Raw genomic sequence first — 26,221 nt, 5'->3', positions numbered from 1 at the left:
TGCAACACACTCAGGAAATATGCAAACACTTCAAAAAATTAAAAAGCTCTAGTATATAAGAAACTATTGTTTATGTCCATACTGAAGCACGTCATAAAATGGCTTAACTAAATGCTCTATAAAAACTGGATAGTGTTGCTGCAGCTCAGTAGTGAATGACACAGGAACATTACTATTTCTAAGACTCACAAATTGAAAATGGCAGCACTAGAATGCGGTAAACACAAGAAATAACAACACACATGAAGACAATTCACTAAAGTCTTGTGTGCTTACAAGCCACTGAAATTCCTCAACTATGTTCCTAGTGATCAGTACATTTACAGTGCCTCTCCCCCTTTCATCATGGACTTAATTGTCATGACTGTTATTCTCATCACCTATTTAAACTGGTAATTGAAGAACAGCAGCCTAAAATAACACTTTTATTGGCAAATAGATCAAAACAATGTCTTTACAGCGTTTTGTAGCATAGAAACCCAATTTCTTGTATCAAGAAGCATCAATTGCAGAAGTAAATCACATCTTGCATAATTTTAAATCTGATTCAAGTAATGATTGCTGACACATGGCTGATTTCTCTAACCAAATGCTAGTAAGTATTAAGGTACTACCTCTCACAACGTCAACAGTAGTAGCTACTTTATAAATTCTCAGTATCTTCTCTTTCTGCACTATTTTACTACAACACTGACTAGTCTTCCGTTCTAGATGCAACTTCACTCAGCACGTTTCTCTTCTAAGACAGCTCTAGAGTCTTCCTCTGACAGCTTCTGTTTTTTGAACATATCCAGTAACAAATCAGTAGCAGTGGGTGGTAAATTCTGTGGACTTGACAATCCTTCCTGCAGAAAAGAAAAATTATTTTAAAATAAGTATATTAACAATGAAAGTGTAATTTTGTTTCACAACCTGTTCGGTCAGTATTGAAACATTGAATTAGTATGCATCTTTTTAAGATACCAACCAATTAGATGACGCCGCACAGCTAAACAAGACATATGTTAAATATGGAACAAATTAAGTCATACTAAAAGAAATATATGTTCCAAGTTAAATAAGGAACTGAGTCACAACCCCAAACATACACATTTTCAGTAATCTTACTGTAATGTTATCTGAAGGTAAGTCATTATCTTAACACAAAATAAGCTGACAAATATTCAGAGCTGTAAACAATTAGGTGAAAAGAAATAAGATGCTACTTATAACATTTAAACTGTCAGGATGACAAATTTTTAGGGAAGACTAGAGGATTTTTGTAGGCCTTAATACTTTCCAATGTCGATAAAATACATCCCCGGCATCTGAGCAAGTGATGGTTTGAAGTGGGAAGCAGTGAAACATTTTTATATCTGATATACTGCTGTATCTGTCAGTATATCTGAAAATGAACCAAAAGGAATGTGACAAAATGAGGGCAACCAACACAGTAAAATATTAACCAGCTGTGTTCAAAAGAAAATTGTGTGTGTGAGGGAGGAGGAAGGAACAAAAGGGGAAAATGATTTAAATTTATGTCTGCAAGTGTGTGAAATTTGAGTTCAAGAATTCAAGTACTATAAAAGTGAAGTGACGAAAGAAGTGCATCAACAAATAATAAGTGCTAATCACATGTTTTTTAGTCTGAATAATTTATTCAAGTCATGACTGATATCACAGAAGAATAAGATCCAGCCATACATGACACTATTACTGCTGGTAATTTTATATACCTATGAAACTTAGGTGGATCAGCAACACCTGAAGAGGCAATCTGTGCCTTCAAGAGGAAGGTACTTCAAAAGATCTACGGAGCTGTTTAAATATCCTGGAAGGCAAATGGGAATGAAGAACGAAAGAAGAGCTGTACCAGTGGTTTAGAAAGTCACACATTGGCAGAATATTAGCACACAAGAGACAACAGTGGTTTGGCCACATCCTTTGAGCTGATAGATCCCTCCTGTACCGAGTCCTCCACTCTCAACCTACTGGAAAACAAAAACATACAAGGGGAAGTCCAAGGGCGTGAGGGAAGGACAACATATTAACTATCCTTAAACAAGTGGAGCCAACAGCAGTGGGAGATGAAGCTACGGACTGGCAACAATGGACTACTATCTGCAGTAGATATCTCCTCTGTTGTAATTGACTGATCTCCTTTTTTATTATGCTTTTTGCAGTGTGTTATTTTATACTTTTTTTAAGTAAGGTGTTTTTCATCTGTTTGCAGAGTGGCTATTTCTTTGTTTTTCTGGTGTAGGCCTTAAAAACCTGTTACTGTAAGAAAGGATGACAAAGTGTGTGCAATTCAAACAGATGTTTGTTACTGTAGGTCCATCCAACCTAAGTATATTTATTAACACTCTGGCAGTGCAAAAGGCACCAGAATCATATAATCACCCCAAACATCACAAAGTTAACAATGAAACACGAGAGATATATCAGCAATTTATCTTTAAGTAATGTATCACTAAGATAGACTGCTTTAATATCTGCTCAACAATGTAATTTTCTTTATATACTTGCATTGATTAAATGCTTGTTTCAGCTTCTGCAAACTACTGTAACAACTATCATAACAGAATACACAACAAAACTACATTTTTTATTTAGTTTTCCACAGTAATCAAACTGATGGCTTTTGCACATCAAACAATACTGTGACAATAATTATACTCACAAAAGATATGTTCCATACTGTAGTGCTTCATACATCTATTAAATGTATTTAACAACAAAAACACCAATTTTTGACAAAATAAATTAACTGGATACATAAAAAATCTACTCGCCAAGCAATGGCAGAACACGCACGCAAAAGAAGGTTGTAATTAGGTAAGTTTTCAGAGCCAATGGCTCCTTCTTCAGGCAGAAGGGTTGAAGGGGGACAAACCAAGCTTGGCCAACCTCCTTAACATTCCACAACATCCACCACTGCCTCCCAGACCCAGAATAGCCCATAATCACATGAACCAGTCACAACAGTACAGTGTTCTTAACCTCTCATATAAAGCACTCTACTCTTCTGAATTATCTGTATTATCTAAGGGTCTCACTCTCAACCCTAAACCTGCATATGATCGTGCTGCTTTGGTGAAGGACCTACTTTCCTTCACATGTAAATCAACTGGAAATATCACTTTGCAACCCAATCGCAAAACCTTTCCAACAACAAACCTGACGTTGAACCCTGCCTTGAACAGTTCAGACCATAATCCCAACTTGATCCACCACCACTACCTCAAAATCATCCCTTATAAGCCTTCAAAGAATTCCTCACATCCAGCATTGCTTCATAACTATTCCCGTGGTCCCTACAACATTATCCTAACCTGTCTTCTGCCGAACTGCAGGCTCTATATGCCCTAAAAACTGATGACTTCATTATTAACCTACCAACAGACAAAGGACCTCAATCCATAGAACTTCTCACCCCATACAAACCACACACCCCTACCTTTTACCTTCTTCCTAAGATCCAGAAACCCATTCATCCTGGCCATCCTACAGTTGCTGGCTTCAAAGCATCCACTGAACATATATCTGCTTTAGTTGATCAGCACCTGCAACCCAGACAAGACTCCCCTCCATGTCAAAGATAGCAACCATTTCTTAGATCGTCAGAAATCTGTGCCCGTTCCACTACCACCACACACCTTGCTTGTCAACATTGATGCCACCTCCCTATATACCAACATCCCCATGTACATGGTCTGTCTACTGCTAAACATTTTCTCAGTCAGTACCATCTGATTCCAAACCTATGACATCCTTTCTACCCACCTTCTGTCATCTTTAGTGTTTTTATAAACATTGCCAGTAAATACAATTGGTGTTTGCCGACAACTACAAAATTAATAGAGATGTATGAAGCCGATGAGGTGCTTTACAAGGTGAGGCACGCTGAATACAAAAATAGATTACGAAGATTGGAGACCTGACCTAACCTAATCTAACCTAACTTAACCCTCTTCTGTAGCAAGGAATCGGAGTGTTACAGTGAGCCTGCCTTCTGCAGATGTAGCAGTTCTTAAGTGAATATTGTGCTTTGTGATATGAAGATACACTTCATTGAGCACATACAGAAATGTATTCTCATCCATTCTTAAGTAATTGATGTACGACTTGACGTCCTCCACTATAAGCTTACGTAACAAGTTTTGTTGAATGCTTTTATCGTGTTGTCGTAAAACCCACGGCTTCACCCAGGTATGTTTCCTTTTTTCCCCCCGCTTCTCTTCCGCATGTGCACACAGTGCAATTGTGGTACATGCAAATGCCGTAGTTAATAACAAGTTGCTATTGAACTTCGGCGAAAAATATGATGACAGTGTAATACACCTTCTAGAGCTATGTCAAAGATCTTTGTAAAAATATATTTGACGGAATATTTGATCAAATCTTTGACAAAGAAATTTGATAGTGTAATACTGGCCTTACCAACAACTACTTCACCTTTGAGGGGTAGACTTACAAACAGATCAGAGGAACCAGGGTGACTCCTTCCTATGCCAACCTTTTCATGGGTCACTTGGAGGGGGCTTTCCTGGGATCCATACATCTTCAGCCCCTGGTTTCATTTAGGTACATTGATGACATCTTTATCATATGGACTCAAGGTGAAACTGACCTGTTAAAATTCCTGGAATCTCTGAATACCTTCTCCCAATTTCCTCACTGAAGGCCAGCTAGACACTTCCATCCACTACCAACAAACAGCAGTACTTACATTTTTACAGTTGCCATCCTTTCCATGTCAAACTTTCCCTCCCATACAGCCTTGGCATTTGAGGCAAACATACTTGTTCGGATGCAGACTCTTTAAGCAATACACCACCATTCTCACCTCAGCCTTCACTGCACTTAGTTACCCCACCAACAAAGTTAAAAACCAGATTTACTGGGCCATCATCACATCCAACCCTGGTACTGCTGATCCCTCCAAAAGACAACTTCGGAGCACACCACTGATGACTCAGTATTATCCTGGTCTGAAATGTATTAATCAGCTACTTCAAGAGGGCCATGGCTTACTAAAATCATGCCCTGAAATGAGATCCATTCTGTCTGAAATCTTGTCCAACACACCTATCTCCACAGTATTCTTGTCAGATCCTACACTCCTTCTGCACCCATCTCCTTACCCTAAGGCAGCTACCCCTGTACCAGTACCCGCTGCAAGACTTGCCTTATGCACTATCCTATCACCACCTATAGCAGCCCTGTAGCTGGCAAAACATATGCTATCAAAGGGAGAGCCACTGTGAAACGACGTGCGCGCTCGTGTGTGTGTGTGTGTGTGTGTGTGTGTGTGTGTGTGTATCTGATGGGAACTCATCAGCGCCCTTACACTTATAAAAACAAACGAATGTGGAGATGAACTAAAAGTGTTGTACACACATGCACTCGAAATGACCACACAGTCACTCTGTATTATATGCACTCTCACATGCACTAAAACCAATTACGAGGGAAGAGAGCTAATCAAGAAATTAAAACACAGAGAAAACAAAACACAGATCACTTACAAAAATCTAGGGTGAGCTGGCCACCCTTTGACACATTAAGAACTTCTACCTAAAATCTTGTTAAAAGCATTGGACAATTCACAAAAACTTTACAACCCTAACCACATTCATTTGATCATTACATAAAATAGATGGCAGATCCGCTGCAGTCTGCTGGTCAGCAAATAAAATGCAGTCCAATAAAACGTGGTGCACCGTGATCTGCACGCCATAAGCACCACACACTGGAGGGTCCTCTCGCCGGAATGAGAATCCATGTCGTACAGCTGTGGCCTATGCGAAGACGAGTAAGAAGGACCTCCGATGTGACTGGACGGAAGTACTCCATGGCTGAGTTATGGGCTTGATGACATGGAGCTTCTGCCAGCCACTTGTCTTCCCATCGACACGACTTTGTACCCCAACAGCGAGGTGAAAGCATGCAGAGGGATAGCACACCGAATTACCAGAGGATCACTACATGCCTCCTTGGCTGCTCGATTTGCCCTTTCATTCCCTGCAATTCCAATGTGCCCAGGTACCTAGGAGAAAGACAGCTCCTTCCCCAGTCATTGTAGTTGTAGGAGGGCATCCTGGATGTTCTGGGTTACTGTGTCTGCTGGGTAGGACAGCCGTAGTGGCCGTGCGGTTCTAGGTGCTACAGTCTGGAGCCAAGCGACCGCTCCGGTCGCAGGTTTGAATCCTGCCTCGGGCATGGAGGTGTGTGATGTCCTTAGGTTAGTTAGGTTTAATTAGTTCTAAGTTCTAGGTGACTGATGGCCTCAGAAGTTAAGTCGCATAGTGCTCAGAGCCATTTGAACCATTTGCTGGGTACGCTACAAATGTTGGAGAGAATAAAGGATGCTCAGAGAATTTGAACAGACGAGAAATCTAACACTGGGAGAATGTCTCATCTGTTCCAGCGCTCACAACATCGTATATAATTCTATGTCGAAGATGGTAAATTCTGGATGCAGTCTGATCGTAAGGACATGATCCACGAAAACGACAGAGTAATCAACAGAGTCTACCTGCTTAGACACATCCATAAAAACAGCTACACAGTCATGGTATCACAGAATATCTCATTAAAAACAGAAGCAGGAATGCTATCTCTCCTGTACCGCTTCAAATCTCAAATCACTTTGGGCCTCTCCAGTAGCCAGGGCAGCAGCCGGTTAAAATCTTGGATTTGGGGTCGTATTGGCTCCACACCGAATGACTAAAGCACACGCTGCACACGGATCCCACATGGCATTGTGGTTCATGGATGGTTGGAAAAAAGGCATTCCAGAGGTGGACCAGCAACAGTACGGTGTGCAGGTGAAGTTGGAGCTGCGAGGAACTTACACGCGTGACGCACCATGAGGTGGTTCCACCGCCTCAGCACTGATAATAGGTATGGGACTGGTCCAATAAGCACCTGTGACCAGCCGAATCCCCTCATGATGGACAGCGTCGATGATATGCAAGTATGAGGGCCTCGCTGACCCATACACCGAGCAACCATATTCCAGCCGCAACACACAAAAGCCCAATAAAACTGAAGGAAACACGCCCTGTCCGACCTGTGGCTAAGGTACTTGATGATGTTCAGTGCCTTCAGGGTACTGGCTTTCAGCTCTCACAGGTGTGGTAACCATGACAAATGGGAGCAAAAAATGAGGCCCAGAAACCGCACTGCATCTCTAAAATGTGTCCCCCATATTCAAGGCAGGTAAATTAAAAAGATGATGAGAGCAATTAAAATGAAAACACACACACACACACACACACACACACACACACACACACACACACACACACACTTATCCACATAAAACTGAAAACCCCTCCTTGCAGACCACTCCTCTAACTGCCGCACTGTAAGTTGCAACTGACGGCTTGCTGTTGCAACACTGGAGGAGGAACAGAAAACAACAAAATCATCTACAAATAAGGAGCACTGTACACGAGTCCTTACTGTAGATGTGATACTGTTGAATGGCTATGGCAAAGAGGTTAACACTTAAAACACTGCCCTGAGGAACACCATTCTCCTGCTCAAATCAATCTGACAGTATGTCACCAACTCGGGTCCTAAAAAACTACCGAGACAGGAAAGACTATAAAGATGGAGAGGTGGCAACAAAAGCCCCATTGATGCAGTTGTGCAAGGATGGAGTGTCTCCAAGTAGTATCGTATGCCTTACTTATATCGAAGAATATGCCGATACAGTGATACTTACGGAGGAAAGCCTGGTGAATAGCCGCCTCTAGGAGGGTCAGATTGTCAACAGCGGACCGACATCTTCAGAATCCACACTGAGAGTGGCTAAGGAGTTGCCTGGCTCTAAAAACCACACCAGATGACGGTTACCCATTCGCTCCAGGGTCTTTCCTACACAGCTCATTAAGGCGATATTCCGATAACTACTGGGACATGTGCAGTCCTTTCCTGGTTTCAGGAGAAGGATCAGAGTTGCCTCCATCCGCGAGTTGGGGAAGTTGCCTGTCTGCCATATTATATTACAACATTTGAGGAGGATTTCCTTTGATGCCGCTGGCAAGTGTCAAAGCATGACATACCGGATTTGGTCATGACCGAGTGCAGTGTCACGAATCTCATGCCGATTCGAGCTCCCACATGGAGAAAGGGGAGTTATAGGCCTCAGAACTGTTGGACCTGGAGTCCAACTTTTCCCTCAATACAGCCACATGATAGTGACGAAACACCACATCCTGGCTTGCATTGGCAGTGCAAATTGTTCGTCCAGCATCTGAGCAATGTCTCTGGGTGTTGTTTGGAGGCACCCCTGTTCCAGCAGTGCTGCTATCAGTAAACGGTTGTGTTTACCAGAAATCCTCTGGATGGCTTCCCATACTTTTCTAGAAGAAGTGGAATGATTGACGGATTCCGGGAACGCTTGCCATGACCTTTTCTTACTCTCCCTAATGAGGCATCGAGCCTAGGCCCTTGCGACTTGAAAAGCCCTAAGGTTGTCTGCTGTCGGTCGGCATTTAAAATGTCGAAGAGCCGCATGCCTTTCCCAGATTGCGGAATGGCACTCATCTGTCGACCAAGGTACTGGTCACCTCCTAAGATGACCTGAGGACTGGGGGATGAAGAAGTCAGCAGCATGATGGATCATTTGTGTGATGTGGTCCACCCATCCTTGGACGCTGTCGCAGCGTTTGAACACAGCCAGCTGGCTGAAACTCGTCCAGTTAGCCCTGCTGACCATCCATTTTGGGGGCTTAACTTCAAGTGGTGAGCCATTTAAAAGGTGAAGGCAGATTGGGAAGTAGTCACTGGGATGAAGGTCGTCAATGACCTCCCACTGAACAGAAATGGTGAGGGCGGGAGAAAAGAAAGAGAGGTTGTTGGCTGAGAATGACCCAATAGCAGTGGAGAAACGTGTGTGAGTATCCATGTTGAGGACGCACAGCTTGTGAGACACCATGAGGCCCTCCAAAACTCGATCCCGAGGGCAAATATTGGTTGAGCCCCACATGACATGATGGGCATTGAAGCCTCCCAGGAGGAGGAATGGTCGCAGGAGTTGTGCGATAAGACCCGTGAGAAACACAGAGTTTAGTACACCTTGTGGAGGTAAATACAGTGAGCAAACAGTGATCCTTCAACATACATGAATTTGAACTGCAACTGCTTGCAGGTCAGTAGCCAAGGGGAGAACTGAGGAGTGGTGCGTTTTAGTGACAAACACTGTGACACCTCTCCCTTGGCCCTTTCCCCCTGATAGGTCATCCTTGCGGTATAGCATACATCCTTGTAGCAAAGGGACATCTGTATCTTTAAAATGTGTTTCTTGTAAACAAAACCACAAGGGACGCGCCCGTGGTAGGAGTTTCAGTTCTTCCACATGAGTTCTGAACCTATTCATGATCCACTGTAGTATGATACCTATGTCATCGGTGCGGTTTTAATTTACCCCTATCTTTGCACCATCAAATGGAAAAGAATGACATCTGACAGCGCTCGGGACAGCTTTTGACCCGAATGTCGTGAGTCTGTCCCTGCACCCTGTCCCTTCGAGGATGAGGGGGGAAAAGGGGGGGGGGGGGTTGTTGAGAGGCACTCTGCTTTTCTTGTACCTTCTGGATGCTCCCTGCCACTGTTGGATAAGCAGCTGCCAGCAGCAAGTCGTATACTCTTAGCTCACTTATTTGTTACATAGTTTAATTCTTAATTTCTTTGCGTGTTTTTGGGTACTTGCATTGTTTAATTCATAAATTTTGGGCGTATTATAGTATCTGAGAGTTGTAGCATCGCATTTTAGTACCTGAATAGTGTAAAATCGCGTAGTCTCCTTCTGCTGCCAAGCAGTGTGTCAGCAGTGCGTCAGCAGTCCGCAAGTAGCAGCATTACTGCATTTACTAGGCAATATTGTATTTTAATAACCGTTTAAATTTTGTGTTGAATTGTTTGTGCTCTCTGTGGATTAGTTCAGATGTTCTTTGCACAACAGTATTTAGCTCTGTGACTGCTGTGTTTAATGCGGGCTGAGTTGGCATCCCTTCGCTCCCAACTTCAGGCAGTGTTGGCTTCGGTCACACAGCTTGAGGCTGTTGCCAACGGGCATCACTGTGGGGGTCTGGATGGGGGTTTGTCGGGGACGGCCAGCTCGTCCCACGCATCCCCCGATCGGACTACGGCTGTGGCTGCCCAGGATACTGCCCACATTGAGGCTGACCCCTTACCCGTAGAGTGAGAGGTCGTCTCGAGGTGTGGCAGGGGGCGAAGGACATTCCGGAGGGCTGAACGGAAGGCCTCTCCAGTTTGTCTGACGAACTGGTTTCAGGCTCTGTCTCCAGCTGATACTGATCTTCGGCCGGGTATGGCTGCTTGTCCTGTTCCATAGGTTGCCCCTCAGTCTGCAAGATCCGGGTGGTTGCAGATGGTGAGCTTGCTGGTAGTTGGGAGCTCCAATGTCAGGGGCGTAATGGGGCCCCTTAGGGATATGGCAGCAAGAGGGGAAGAAAACCAATGTGCACTCCGTGTGCTTACCGGGGGGAGTCATTCCAGATGTGGAAAGAGTGCTTCCGGATGCCATGAAGGGTACAGGGTGCACCCATCTGTAGGTGGTTGCTCATGTCAGCACCAATGATGTGTTGTCGCTATGGATTGGAGGAAATCCTCTCTGGCTTCCAGCGGCTATCTGATTTGGTGAAGACTGCCTGTCTCTCTAGCGGGATGAAAGCAGAGCTCACCATCTGCAGCATCGTTGACAGGACTGATTGCGGACCTTTGGTACAGAGCCGAGTGGAGGGTCTGAATCAGAGGCTGATACGGTTCTGTGACCGTGTGGGTTGCAGATTCCTCGACTTGCACCATAGGGTGGTGGGGTTTCAGGTTCCGCTGGATAGGTCAGGAGTCCACTACACACAGCAGGTGGCTACACGGGTAGCAGGGGTTGTGTGGCGTGGACTGGGTGGTTTTTTAGGTTAGATGGCCTCGTGCAAGTACAGAAAGGGCAACAGCCTCAAAGGGTGCGGGACAAAGTCAGGACATGCAGGGACCAAGCAGCAATCGGTATTGTAATTGTAAACCATCGAAGCTGCATTGGTAAAGTACTGGAACTTCAAGCGCTGATAGAAAGCACCGAAGCTGAAATCGTTATAGGTACGGAAAGCTGGCTGAAGCCAGAGATAAATTCTGCCAAAATTTTTACAAAGGCACAGACGGAGTTTAGAAAGGATAGATTTCATGCAACCGGTGGCGGTGTGTTTGTCGTTGTTAGTAGTAGTTTATCCTGTAGTGAAGTAGAATTGGATAGTTCCTGTGAATTATTATGGGAGGAGGTTACACTCAACAACCGAGCTAGGTTAATAATTGGCTCCTTTTACCGACCTGCCTACTCAGCAGCATTAGTGGCAGAACAACTGAGAGAAAATCTGGAATACATTTCACATAAATTTTCTCAGCATGTTATAGTTTTAGGTGGAGATTTCAATTTACCAGATATAGACTGGGACACTAAGATGTTTAGGACGGGTGGTAGGGACAGAGCATTGAGTGACATTATACTGAGTGCACTATCCGAAAATTACCTCGAGTAATTAAACAGAGAACCGACTCGTGGAGATAACATCTTGGACCTACTGATAACAAACAGACCCGAACTTTTCAACTCTGTAAGCGCAGAACAGGGAGGGAATTAGTGATCATAAGGCCGTTGCAGCATCCCTCAATATGGAAGCAAATAGGAATATAAAAAAGGGAGGAAGGTTTATCTGTTTAGCAAGAGTAATAGAAGGCAGATTTCAGACTACCAAACAGATCAAAACGAAAATTTCTGTTCCGACACTGACAATGTTGAGTGCTTATGGAAAAAGTTCGAGGCAATTGTAAGTTGCGTTTTAGACAGGTATGTGCTGAGTAAAACTGTGAGGGATGCGAAAAGCCCACCGTGGTTCAACATGAAAGTTAGTTCACTGCAAGTTTAAACACAGCCAAAACCTCTCAGACAAACAGAAGCTAAACGATGTCAAAGTTAGCATAAGGAGGGCTATGCGTGAAGCATTCAGTGAATTCGAAAGTAAAATTCTATGTACTGACTTGACAGAAAATCCTATGAAGTTCTGGTCTTATGATAAATCAGTAAGTGGCTCGAAACAGCATATCCAGACACTCTGGGATGATGATGGCATTGAAACAGGGGATGACACGCGTAAAGCTGAAATACTAAACACCTTTTTCCAAAGCTCTTTCACAGAGGGAGACCGCACTGCAGTTCCTTCTCTAAATCCTCGCACAAATGAAAAAATGGCTGACATCGAAATAAGTGTCCAAGGAATAGAAAAGCAACTGAAATCACTCCACAGAGGAAAGTCCACTGGACCTGACAGGATACCAATTCAATTCTACACAGAGTATGCGAAAGAACTTGCCCCCCTTCTAACAGCCGTGTACCGCAAGTCTCTAGAGGAATGGAAGGTTCCAGATGATTGGAAAAGAGCACAGGTAGTCCCAGTCTTCAAGAAGGTTCGTCGAGCAGATGTGCAAAACTATAGACCTATATCTCTGACATTGATATGTTGTAGAATTTTAGAACATGTTTTTTGCTTGCGTATCATGTCATTTCTGGAAACCCAGAATCTACTCTGTAGGAATCAACATGGATTCCGGAAACAGCGATCGTGTGAGACCCAACTCGCTTTATTTGTTCATGAGACCCAGAAAATATTAGATACAGGCTCCAGGTAGATGCCATTTTCCTTGACTTCCGGAAGGCACTCGATACATTTCCGCACTGTCGCCTGATAAACAAAGTAAGAGGCTACAGAATATCAGACCAGCTATGTGGCTGGATTGAAGAGTTTTTAACAAACAGAACACAGCATGTTGTTCTCAATGGAGAGACGTCTTCAGACGTTAAAGTAACCTCTGGTGTGCCACAGGGGAGTGTTATGGGACCATTGCTTTTCACAATATATATAAATGACCCAGTAGATAGTCTCGGAAGTTCCACGCGGCTTTTCACGGATGATGCTGTAGTATACAGAGAAGTTGCAGCATTAGAAAATTGCAGCAAAATGCAGGAAGATTTGCAGCGGATAGGGACTCGGTGCAGGGAGTGGCAACTGACCCTTAACATAGACAAATGTAATGTATTGCAAATACATAGAAAGAAGGATCCTTTATTGTATGATTATATGATAGCAGAACAAACACTAGTAGCAGTTACTTCTGTAAAATATCTGGGAGTATGCGTGCGGAAATATTTGAAGTCGAATGATCATATAAAATTAATTGTTGGTAAGGCGGGTGCCAGGTTGAGATTCATTGGGAGAGTCCTTAGAAAATGTAGTCCATCAACAAAGGAGGTGGCTTACAAAACACTCGTTCGACCTATACTTGAGTATTGCTCATCAGTGTGGGATCCATACCGGGTCGGGTTGGCAGAGGCAATAGAGAAGATCCAAAGAAGAGTGGTGCGTTTCGTCACAGGGTTATTTGGTAAGCGTGATAGCGTTACGGAGATGTTTAGCAAACTCAAGTGGCAGACTCTGCAAGAGAGGCGCTCTGCATCACGGTGTAGCTTGCTCGCCAGGTTTCAAGAGGGTGCGTTTCTGGATGAGGTATCGAATATATTGCTTCCCCCTACTTATACCTCCCGAGGAGATCACGAATGTAAAATTAGAGAGATTCGAGCGTGCACGGAGGCTCTCCGGCAGTCGTTCTTCCCGCGAACCATACGCGACTGGAACAGGAAAGGGAGGTAATGACAGTGGCACGTAAAGTGCCCTCTGCCACACACCGTTGGGTGGCTTGCGGAGTATAAATGTAGATGTAGAACTGCTGTTGTTCTTTCCTGTTGCAGCTGCCTGGATTGCTTTGTCTTTACTCTTTTTCCCTTCACATGTACAGGTGCAAGAACAGGTGCCTGTGGTGGATACAGACACACTATGCATCATCAGTGTCGAAGCGTCCGCCTTGGGAGTAGGTTTCTGCACCATGGAAGAATATAAGGTAGCAAAGACAGTGGATTTTGTCGCCTTATTTTCTTTTTTGGGTTTGGCATTGGGGATCTGCTTGGTCACTTTTATCTCCTGTATTTTGGGTTCTTCAGCAGAAACAGCGCAGTCTCGGCTCCAGACTGGGTGATTCCCAGATCAGTTGATGCAGATCACTGGGGACGAGCAGTCGGTCCCAGCATCATGAGTTGTTTCTAGCATTATATTTATGAATACTACTATTTTCAAACTGTGAAATAATCTTCTCAAAAACTTCAAAAATGAGCAAATGTATCGTGGTCTGTTGGTGGTAGGCCTAATTTTTTAAATAATTGCCTACATGAAGTTTGAGGATGGACCCAAGGTATCGTAACAGCTAATTTCTGTGCAATGAATACTTTATGTTTATTTCTGGAACTACCTCACAAAATTATCCAAATGGCATGACAGTGTCAGTATAGAGAGAGGGATTACAGATCAAGATGTCATCAAAGTAATGATGGTTACTAAAGTTAATAAATTCATCAAGAAGGCTAGGAGAGTTTTATGTTATAAAGAGCAGATAAGTAGTCATTAGCACCCTACTTAGACTAACTTTAAAATGATTGTAAACATTCCGTGGATAATATGTGCCAAATAAAATGGTATAAAGAGACCGACAATGGTTTCAAATAATAAAATTCGGAAAATGATGAGGAAGCAGAGATTGTTGCAATCTTGGTTCAAAAAAGAATGTGCCAGTGTCGACAGGCAAGAATTAGTAGGATCATCCAAACATACCATCACTTGACTGTAGCACAGACTGCCAAATAGGCGACATAGTAAAATTTCTTCCAGGAGTAGAGAAGCAACTGAAAGAGTTGAAAATAAAAGTCAACAGATGCAGATGGAATATTAGTTGGATCTTAAATGGAGTACACTGTGGCACTGGCTGTTTACTTAACGTGAATTTGTCTCACCTAGCACAAAGTCCAAAGAAACTGTAAATAAGCCTAAGTAACTCCTGTATATATGAAGAGTAAAAGAATGGATTTGCATAATTACAGATCAATATCCTTAACATCCATTTGCTGCAGAATTCTTGAACATATTCTCAGTTTAGATATAATAAATTTCCTTGAGGCACAAAAAGCTTCTGTGCACAAATTAGCATGGATGTAGAAAGCACTGCTCATGCAAAATAGCTTGTCATTGTCTCACATGGCATCCTGCAAACCATGGATGAAGGGCAACAGGCAGATTCCAGATTTCCAGGAAGTGTTTGACATGGTGCCCCACTGCAGACTGCTAACATAGGTACAAGCATATGGAATAAGTGCCAAGATATGAGTGACTCGAAGACTTCTTAGGTAATGGAATCCAGTACATTGTCCTTGACGGAAACTGTTCTTCAGAACAAGGGTATCATCAGCCATGCCCCAGGAATGTGCAAAGGACTGCTCTTAATCGCCATGCACAAGGGGCAGTCAAATGTAAAATAACACCAGCCAAAATGGGATCATGGAATGGTTCCATTCAAGAATAATAACCAAATGCATTAAGACATTTGTCCCACTGGGAGAAGAGACAATCTATTTCTAGAATGAAATTTTCACTCTACAGCGGAGTGTGTGCTGATATGAAACTTCCTGGCAGATTAAAACTGTGTGCCGGACCGAGACTCGAACTCGGGACCTTTGCCTTTCGCGGGCAAGTGCTCTACCATCTGAGCTACCCAAGCATGACTCACGCCCCATCCTCACAGCTTTAATTCCACCAGTACCTCGCCTCCTACCTTCCAAACTTCACAGAAGCTCTCCTGCAAACCTTGCAGAACTAGCACTCCTGGAAGAAAGGATATTGCAGAGACATGGCTTTGCCACAGCCTGGGGGTTGTTTCTAGAATGAAATTTTCACTCTACATTGGAGTGTGCGCTGATATGAAACTTCCTGGCAGATTAAAACTGTGTGCCGGACCGAGACTTGAACTCGGGACCTTTGCCTTTCGCGGACAAGTGCTCTACCAAGTGCAATGAGCTACAGAGGACTGTCAATTGTACAGAAGAATCAGAATAAAGAAATCACAGACTAGCTGTGAGGTACAGTGAAAAGTACATAAAAATTAAAGTAAAGTATTGTGTTGAAAGAAGCAAGTGCAGGAGAGAGCGATTGAAATTTTAAGCAAACTATTTTCAAGATATAGTAAACTCCCGTTTATGCGAAATGATCAGGACGGCGGCCGTATCAGATAATGAAAATTTCGAATAAACCAAGTCCCAATTGTTACACGTGAAACACCCAGAATTGGGTCAAAACGGTGAAATATGATCGTAAATTGTGCGTAGGGTATGGTAGAATGTTATTGATATGGTTGTGAATAAGCCTGAATGTTTTTGACTGAAAACAATTGTGTTGATGTGTTAAAAGGGCACCAAAGTATGATTGAAAAATCAAAAGTTTTTAAATGCTGAACAACAAAGCTCGTTTATTTTGTGTCCTTGCTGAAAAAATCCACCTTATTTGGCAGCATGGAAAAAACAGGAGTTTTAATTTTATTACCTACTCTTTTGAATAAAAAATAAACTACTGTACAAAATTATGAAACAAATCTACAGCTTACTCAATGGAATGAAAAGTTTGTCTAGAAGACCTTTAAAGTAAAAAAACAAAATACTAATGTATGGTCCTTGAAGTTCTAGGACGCTTCATTCGAATTTATTTTTTGGTAAAAAAGTTCGTAATGTTTTTTCGTTTTTTTGGCTTGAGAAACTTTTGTTGCAGTAATATATCTCCAATGCTGGAAACATTTCGATAAAGTCGCCTCCTCCTGCTGGCTGATGTGCACCAGAGCGGTTTGGATCGCTTCGTATCCGCCTGTGTGAGGAATCTTTTTCTCTGCTTTGTCATCAGAGACATATTTTTCTGACACTTCCTTATTGGTCACAATTTGGACGATTTCTTTCTCAGCCAAATCAAAAAAGTCGTTTTCCATCCACTCTTCAACATCTTCGAGGTTTGCTTCTTCACAACCCAGTAGCTTCTCAGGTAAATTTACCACAATTATGTCATTTTCATCTGTTTCTGGCATGCCAGCTAGAGCTTCAATGTTGCCTTCTTCTTCCCAACACTGATGAGCTGCCTTATGACCTAAGAGTTTTTCCAAGACCTATTGAGAGAAATTGGAAGAGTTAGATTCCAAGCTTCATCAATCCAATGAATGACACCTAAAACATCGATTTTTTTATGAGCTTCTTCAGCATCAATCACACTGATTAAGTATTCCAGCAGCCTGCGTCTGTAATGTTTTTTTCATTGCCTCATGAACATCTTGGTCCATCAGTTGACATAGAGACGTGACGATTGGTGGGAGAAACACGCTTTGATATCCCATCTTGTAGATCATCTGGGTGAGATGGAGCGTAGTCCATAAGAAATAGCGCTTTTTGAGGAAGTCCATTTTCCTCCATGTATTTTTCTACAGCTGGAGCAAACTCTGCCTGGAACCACTCTTTGAAGATGGCACCATTCATCCATGCCCTAAGACTGATTCACGTACCAAAATGGAAAAGGTTTATCAGCTGGATGCCATCTAAATGCTCTTGGTTTTTTGGATTTGCCAATTAAAGCAAGGCACAATTTATAATTGCCAGTGGCATTACTGCATGTGAGGGCAGTAACCCTTTCTTTGCTTTATTTATATCCAGATGCCATTTTTTCTTGTTTAGAGGCAAGGGTTTTTGTTGCCAACATTTTGTAATGCAACCCAGTTTCATCACAGTTATAAAGTTGATCGCTGATCGCCAGGATAACCTCCTTTGTCAATGATTGTGTGCAGTTTCTTCTTAAAATCAGCGATAGTGGCTTCATTCACGGATAATGAATAATTGCTGATGGCAATTTCACGAATACCATGTCGCTTCTTGAACCGATCCAGCCAGCCATCACTTCCAAAGAGTCCTTGCTCCTTTCCTTCAACCAGCTCATAAAAAGTCATCACCTTTTGACAAAGTAGAGGACCTGAAACTGGCATACCTTTGGCTCTTATTTGTTCGTGCCACAAAAATAAGGCCTCTTCCAACTGAGGATGTGCACCTTTTCTCATTGTTTTTTGAGACTTCATTGCACTGCCTGACACTTGGATGGAACAAAAGTTTTCAATTTCCAAATGATTTGTCTTCCAATCAGTAATCGTACTCCTACCGATGTTCAAATCCGCAGCAACTTTTGTGGGTGGCTCACCAGCATCAATTCTCTGCAAAGCGTAAAGCTTTTGTTCCAATGAGATCACATTCTTTTTTCGCTTCACACCCGTAGTCACATTCAGCTTTTTTTTTACTGACAATTGACTGGTTCTTTTTTGGTTCTTGGCCACTTTCACCTCTGGACATTTTGAAGCATGTAGCACGAGCACGAAACGTTGAATCAAAAGCACACAGGCGGACTACTTGACAACCCTTGAGATGCACTAGGGAAAGCTTTTGACTTTTGAAACCAGTCTGTGGCAGCCATTGAATTAAAGATTCGATACATCTAACCCCTCTCCCCTGTCCTACCCAAGCCAACGCAGCAACACAACAGTGTGTTGTACATTCACTGTCAAATTGTTAAAGACTCGGCTTCATTTGACGTACCAATAACAGGCAGAAAGTGTTTGGCGCCACACTCCCACTGTTGGTTTCAACAGGGCTATGTCCCACTGCCTAGAGCAATAATGTCCCTACTGTACTTCCAAGGAGTTCCAATAGATGGCAATGGCATGAAATCAAGCAATACGAACAATAAACATGCTAAAACTTCAACCAACACATGCACGAATTGACAACACTCATACTTTTGACACGGGTTAGTGCACTGATTAGCAGTGACTGCCAAAAAACAGCAGCGAAATCATGGCTCCAGGTGCAGACAAGTTGAAACTTTTCAAGTGTCAGTCTAGCTAGACAAAAGTGAAGCTGCGTGATACATCAGACAGCATCAATGTAAGCCGCGAAAATCAGAAAAATTTGTTCGGATAAAGTGGATTTTGGATAAACAGGAGTTTCCTGTACACAGATAAACTGTTTATTGAGTGGAAAGAAACAAGTAAAGTGGCCAGAGAAGAAACTGTATAGTGGTTAGGCTTTGTTCTGTATCCAGGAAGCGCTATTTGTCTTTAACCCTTGAGCAGGTGCACCTATGTATAAAATGCTCCAACTGCACATAAAACTGCTTCGCCCCATTCCATTATTGTTCCACAATTGTCAGCCCATACCAATTCCTTCATTACCGCTTCAGCTAACAGTGATAAATTGTGTTGTCATATGTCCAAGTGAGTAGCACTAATATAAAATAAACAGTGAACTAGGTAAGAAAAAAAATTTACGATCCGAAAGAAAATTACCAGTTTATGAGTTAGCAGCACAATCCCGCAGTTAGGCAGTTGTCTACAAGATAATTACCAATTGAATAAGCGATTGGCAGGAATGTGATGCAGCTGCAGTGTTTAATACTTGGGTCATTACTGACAGGTAACATCTGTCCATGGCAACAGAGTGGTATAATGAAAGTTTATTTTGTTATTGCTTAATTAAACAGTGCTTTAGCTCATATTACGTAAGTTTGTTTTATTGTTGTCTAATTATACTAAGTAAACTGCAATTTTGCTCTTACAATGTTTACTTTGGTAACATAAAGAAAGTGATTCTCTGCAAATATTCAAAGTACATGGTACGCCCACTCGTTGTGAAAGACAGTGCGCCCACTCAAGGGTTAAGAAACAAGGTTGGTTTCCCACTTTCAGGAATATCAATACTGGAAACATTGAGCTTACACTATTTCACATGCTTTCCTGGTGTGCTTGCAGATGTTTTGCAGCCAATGGAAGGCTAGTCATCTTCACTGTCAAAATAAATGTAGTCAACAGTGTACATAATATTCCGTTGAAGATTGTGTTGTAGGTAGGTATACTAATGTGTTATTTGTAATGGTATGCTGTTTGTTTTTAGGGTGGAAGCAAGCAGTCTACCATAATTTTGATTCACAGATAATGCTGAACAGTGGAATTCAATTATCTGCTCCATACAAGATAATATTTATTATTTTGTGTGTCCACAGCTAAGTAATGTAAATATTAGAAAAGACCACCATACCAATATTTCAGGTATGGTTATTATCCCACAACACACATCATTCCAAATTAACATCTTCAAATGACAAACGTAACCAATAACCATTGCAATTACTAATTGAATAAGCTGTGCTGTTTAATACTTGGAACATTACCAACAGGTAACACGTGTCCACTGCAATAGTTGCAATAACGTCCAGTTCAGGAATGTCACATTGTCATAGCTATCACTAAGAGGCACATTCTGGATCTTGGTGGGCACAATTAAACACTTCACTAACCACATGAAATATGCACAGTGATTAGTATGCGTGATGTGTTTTAGTGTGCTTGTCTCTTAGCGTCATGTATGGCAATTGTACATCTAAGTCATGACACTGGCATGGTTCTGACAAATTGTGAGAATTAGTTACAAGTGTTGGTGAACTGTCAGTCACTTGAAGATGTTTGTTTAGAATAAAATCTGCTGTGGCATAATAAACTATCTGAAAAACTGCTGCGGTATTTTTTATTAACAATGTCACACAAGATGTTGACTAAAATAGTATTGTTGCAATGTGAGATCTCCGCACAAAAGGTTTTACTGCTACAGAGACAAATGAATCTCTGTACTTTCAGGCATTATACATTTCTTTAAATTAAAGAGAAAAAACTTTCTGGATGAGGGAATAAGACTTTTAGGTGGGAAAACTGTTACAAAATCTGTTATACAAAAGAATATTTTCCTCACAGATATGAGGAATCAATCGCTGCCACTTAATTCCTTCGCCAACAGAAACAAAACATTGACAATGGCTGCTACACTTGGGGCACAACGATGATGATATTCCTCTGTCAAATTAAACTTCAGCGGAGGCAGACAATAGGTAAGGATTTTTGAAACCACATATATTTGGAGCTATTTTGCCCAACATGGGAAAAACACTGGAAATAACACATGGTGAAAGTGAGCTGCACGATATTAACTTTCCTCTTTTACCTTCACCAGAGGAATCTACTGTGAAATATGATGCCGACTGCTCCTCTACTTGGCTGGCTACACATTGTATTGTGCAAACAACTACAGTGACACACTAACAGCCTACTACAACAACTACTGCTACAGTAAGTCTGGAAAATTTGTTTATGTTCAAAGTCCTATATTGCAATGGGCTTACAGTTCAGACAGATGACTAGTTACATAAAATAACTTCAATGTAATGATTTGTAAGTTTTGAGGGGATAAAAAAGCCACAGTGATAATCTGCACTGCTGTACAAAGGAAATATACCGATTGTTCATCAGCAATTATAAAACTGTAAATCAGAAACAAACTTTTCATTTATGTGCGCTTGCTAAATATGACATTGCAAATGCAACCAGCAGCACAAAAATGATAATTACAGCAGTGACACACTGCAGCCAATACAAAACATCTAAACAGGTTATCAACTGCCTTAAACAATTTTCTGAAAATTTATTGCAGTTATAAGCAGTTATTTGTGTTTACAAATTGCTATCTGTGCCAACCACTTCCCTGCTTTACTCCTATAGTGACATCACTGGGGCAGTCAGTCACGACTCATTTTGCTTTGGGACAACCTTCCTTTTAATAACCTTGTCAAGAACCAATCATCAATACTTTCCAATATTTCATTTATTTCTCCCTCTGTTCGACTTGATTATGATGTTTAAAAGTGCCTTAACACTGTAAGGGAGTCCAACAGTAGAAGAAACCAAAATAAAGTTGGCCCAGAAAATATTTATAACAAGACTGATGTGGGACTGACACTTTATGAACATCACAGTAGACACTGGGAAAGTCCATTGTTGACGCTAATGCAACACTGTGCTCAATTTATCAACCTGGGTAATAAGAAGAGCAGCTTTGCCCAAGGGATAGTAACAGTAACATTTTCAATGTGCTGCTGTAGCTCTGCCAGCATGTGCAGATTATTTGAGTACACCTCACCCTTCAATTGGCCCCATAGGTAAAAATCTCCAGGAGGCCGATCATGTGATCAAGGTGACCATAAGATTGTACTGCCTCTGCTGATTGTCCTCTCCTCACTAAACACCTCATGCAGTTGTGTCTAAGTTGTCAAAGTGTTGAGCACTGTTGCTTTCTCTTGTTGAAAATGTCCACACAGTTGTTCATATTCTGTGAGTTGATCCACATATGAATTAAATTGATTCTTGACACACCAGTTGACATTAATGATTTCAAGAAAGAATCTTACTACAATGCAGACACCAGATATTGTGCACCAAACACCAATCTTAAGACTGTGCAATGACGCTTGAAAGTACTGACAGAGATTTTTGCACTACAACATATGCTCTGCATGCTCTGGTGGGACAAAACACAACTCATCTGAAAACATGAAAAACTGAGGATCCGAAAGGCCAGATTCCATTTCACTCTGAGAACACTGGAAGAACTCCACATTGTTCCAGGCCTTTCTTTACTCGAGGAAAGTTTTCTGACATTCCAACTCTTCTCGTATAGTTGTTGCTTTTATTCTCTACATAGCAACTTTTGTGCTATTTTGCCACAAGTTTTGCACTGCCAGAGGTTCTTCCAAAACACTTACAGTCTTAACCCTTAGTTCTGCACACATGTCACGGTTTGTACTTTGCATAACACTTGACAATGAACAAGTGCTGTTTTCCCATGAGCACAGTTTTGTATTGCATTCAATTGGTCACTAAAAATAAAATCTCTTAATGTTCTTAGTGAGTTTGAAAGCTTATAGAACCAAATAAAACCAATGACACATTGAATTATATCATGGGAATATGCTGTATGATCTACTTCATGTATAGGTCTCACCAATGTTTCCTGTGCAACATTCTCATGTAGCTAACAAAAATATATACTTGTCACAAAATACAAAATTAAACATTCAAAGTTTTCCTGACTTGCTACATAAGGCTGAAATAGAAGTGCTGAATAAAACCGTAGTTTTTGCAAAAAAACTTCCTGCAACACATGTACAAATGTTAGGTTAGATTTAATGACAATTACTTAATAATTTTCGTCCCAGCACACTTCATATTTTCCTTGCGGTACTACTGCTTGTGCAAATGACTGCTGGTTGCTAGCGGCCACACATTATTATACGATTTCTGTTACCGTCACCTAGAACTATATCAAAAAAGCTTTCTCATTATGCAAATTTGTATTTGGCGTTTGATCTCACCTGTGGGAAAGTGGCTTTATTCAGTTCTGGCTGCCTGTGAGTGAAAGGGTTCCACACACCTTGTATGGAAGGATGATCTGTGTGCCACATTTTGCGATAACGTACGACTGACCCTTGGTTCTGCGTGCATAAAACCGATATCCACTTGCGAATCTCATCTAATGTAAAGTTATGAACACTCATGTGATGATTTTCTCCGTTCACTGAAACAAAAATCTTTAAATCCTTAAATAACGACAACTTTAACAAGACAAAGAGTATTTTGTTGCAAAATGAAAAACGTACGGTATTCCGCCTTGATGACAGGTGATCGATGTCGACGGGGCTTTACGTACACTACGGTTTGAGGGTTCTTACGTGCAAAATCAATCAGGTCGCATTCAATGAATTCCCTAAAAGATTTCAAACAGCAATGGTAAGAAGCATAATAAAAACATTGGATTCTAGAGTACTACCTTATAACTTACCTGACGCCTCTACTTGCTCCATGGTTTTTGCAAAATTTTATAGTTATTCGTTGCAACTGACAAATGTATCTGCCCAAACCATTTCCTAATGGTGCTCTGGGAAAACCCGAAGGCAAAAATAAATGAGAGTTCGACATGATATGAAACAACTTTTACACACACTGATTCTTCCTTCTGTGTACTGTAACCTGTTCGTATCAAACACTGCCTCACACCGAATGCTGTAAACAAACACAACTCAACCTCTTAGTCTTCATGCCGCTTTCCATACCGGGTTTGTTGTACTTGGATGTTGTGCTATGATCGAATCGATTTTTCGGCGTCCGACAATTTCTAAGTCGAACGGTGTCGACCATGCAGTCGACATGTGTGTGTGGTGTTGTTGTGGTTTTCAGTCCTGAGACTGGTTTGATGCAGCTCTCCATGCTACTCTATCCTATGCAAGCTTCTTCATCTCCCCGTACCTACTGCAACCTACATCCTTCTGAATCTGCTTAGTGTATTCATCCCTTGGTCTCCCTCTACGATTCTTACCCTCCACGCTGCCCCCCAATGCTAAATTTGTGATCCCTTGATGCCTCAAAACATGTCCTACCAACCGATCCCTTCTTCTAGTCAAGTTGTGCCACAAACTTCTCTTCTCCCCAATCCTATTCAATAACTCCTCATTAGTTACGTGATCTACCCACCCTATCTTCAGCATTCTTCTGTAGCACCACATTTCGAAAGCTTCTATTCTCTTCTTGTCCAAACTAGTTATCGTCCATGTTTGACTTCCATACATGGCTACACTGCATACAAATACTTTCAGAAACGACTTCCTGACACTCGATGTTAACAAATTTCTCTTCTTCAGAAACGCTGTCCTTGCCATTGCCAGTCTACATTTTATATCCTCTCTACTTCGACCATCATCAGTTATTTTACTCCCTAAATAGCAAAACTCCTTTACTACTTTAAGTGTCTCATTTCCTAATCTAATTCCCTCAGCATCACCCGATTTAATTTGACTACATTCCATTATCCATGTTTGCTTTTGTTGATGTTCATCTTCTATCCTCCTTTCAAGACACTGTTCATTCCGTTCAACTGCTCTTCCAAGTCCTTTGCTGAGTCGACATGTATGCCTGCATTAAGGCAACTGGCACTTGCCGTCACCGCATTGTAATGGCTTCTCTCAACTTTTTTTTTAAATTCTTTTTGCGTGGGAATTACGGTTTTCGCTGTTCGAGAGTGGAATAACAGAATTATTGTGAAAGTGGTTCGATGAACCCTCTGCCAGGCACTTAAGTGTGATTTGCAGAGTATCATTGTAGATGATGTTTAACTGTTTTTATGCGCGAAATGGGCATGTGTAATGCGGTAGCTTACATACATGGAATCTGGAGTGCATATTTGTATGAAAATGGCATTTATTGGACTCAAATGGTTTGCAGATTCCAGGGATAGCTTGTACAATAGACAAGGAAGACAAACGTGAAAAACATCATAAAAAAGAGAGTGGATTCGAAAAATGCAATTACGTAATACAAAAGGGTAATTTCACACACCATATAAGGAGCTCGAGGAAGAGAAATTTCAATTTAATATTTTAGAAAGTCGGAGCTTCAGCTTTTTTATTTGCTATGTTAGATTGTATCCAGAATTACTAAAAGGAACCCAGTGTTACAATGATTCTCTTTAAGGTTTAGTAGCCTGTCCAGTGTAATTTTTGTGCAGTAGTAAAATTTCCCTCGATACCTTGCCCTTCAAGATTTAAAGGTTTTCTTTACACCTCGCATCTGGCTTTTAATAGTTGAAGTGCATTATTTGTGCTGTGGTTAGCTAGCGAAATCACAAATATTGACAAAATAATGCTTGCAAAACTGCTTCACACACAATCCAGGGAATTGCTTAACAAAAAATAAGCCTGCTACAAAAACATATTTAAACAAACAAGGTGCAATGTCTTAAAAGTTTGTCCATTTCTTCATGAAACGCTACAAATACAGTACAACATTAGAATAAATTCTACCTGCTAATCAATCAAATTCTACACAGAGTACTTTTTTGACTTCAAGTTGCAGCCATATTGCAATCCATTTCAATACGGTACCGGTATGTACAATAATCCACTTCATACATTTAGTAACGGGCAAGTAATTTATTATGCTCATGTCGTACAATTATGATTGCTACCTTACTGTTTCAACTAACATTTCGTAACTGCTTAAAAATTTTAACGAAAGAAATAACAAAACTAAATAATTTATAACAAATAACGAACATTACACAACTAATATCAACAACGGAAAACACGATGAAACGAAATATGGAGATCTGTGCATGGCCATGTATTGGGAGGTTATGAACTTGGGGTAACAACATCCATCAAAACTTTCTCCCCGAGAAACCTTGCCAGTTACGTGACGGGACGGGCCGGCCAATGTGGATGTCGCCATTTGCACCATTGCAGAATGTTTTGGTGTGACGGTCAGCGTATATTGGCTTTTATACGTAGTTTAAAAATTTGCAACTACAAAATATATTTATAGGTTCACA

General features: G+C 41.5%; 1 protein-coding gene across 1 annotated transcript; it reads right to left on the bottom strand.

Moving 5' to 3' along the window:
- Positions 1-411: 411 nt before the first annotated feature.
- On the bottom strand, positions 412-23,988 carry LOC124619646 (39S ribosomal protein L43, mitochondrial). The gene is made up of 4 exons (XM_047146175.1): positions 23,681-23,988; positions 23,499-23,605; positions 23,214-23,416; positions 412-845 (listed from the first exon to the last, which is right to left on the bottom strand). Exons 1-4 carry the CDS (start codon positions 23,815-23,817, stop codon positions 720-722), a joined length of 573 nt encoding a protein of 190 aa, XP_047002131.1. The 5' UTR covers positions 23,818-23,988; the 3' UTR covers positions 412-719.
- Between the last annotated feature and the right edge of the window lie 2,233 nt (positions 23,989-26,221).

The sequence above is a fragment of the Schistocerca americana genome, chromosome 6, assembly GCF_021461395.2.
Source record: "Schistocerca americana isolate TAMUIC-IGC-003095 chromosome 6, iqSchAmer2.1, whole genome shotgun sequence".
NCBI classification, from domain to species: domain Eukaryota; kingdom Metazoa; phylum Arthropoda; class Insecta; order Orthoptera; family Acrididae; genus Schistocerca; species Schistocerca americana.
This window is presented reverse-complemented; position numbering and strand designations above follow the sequence as displayed.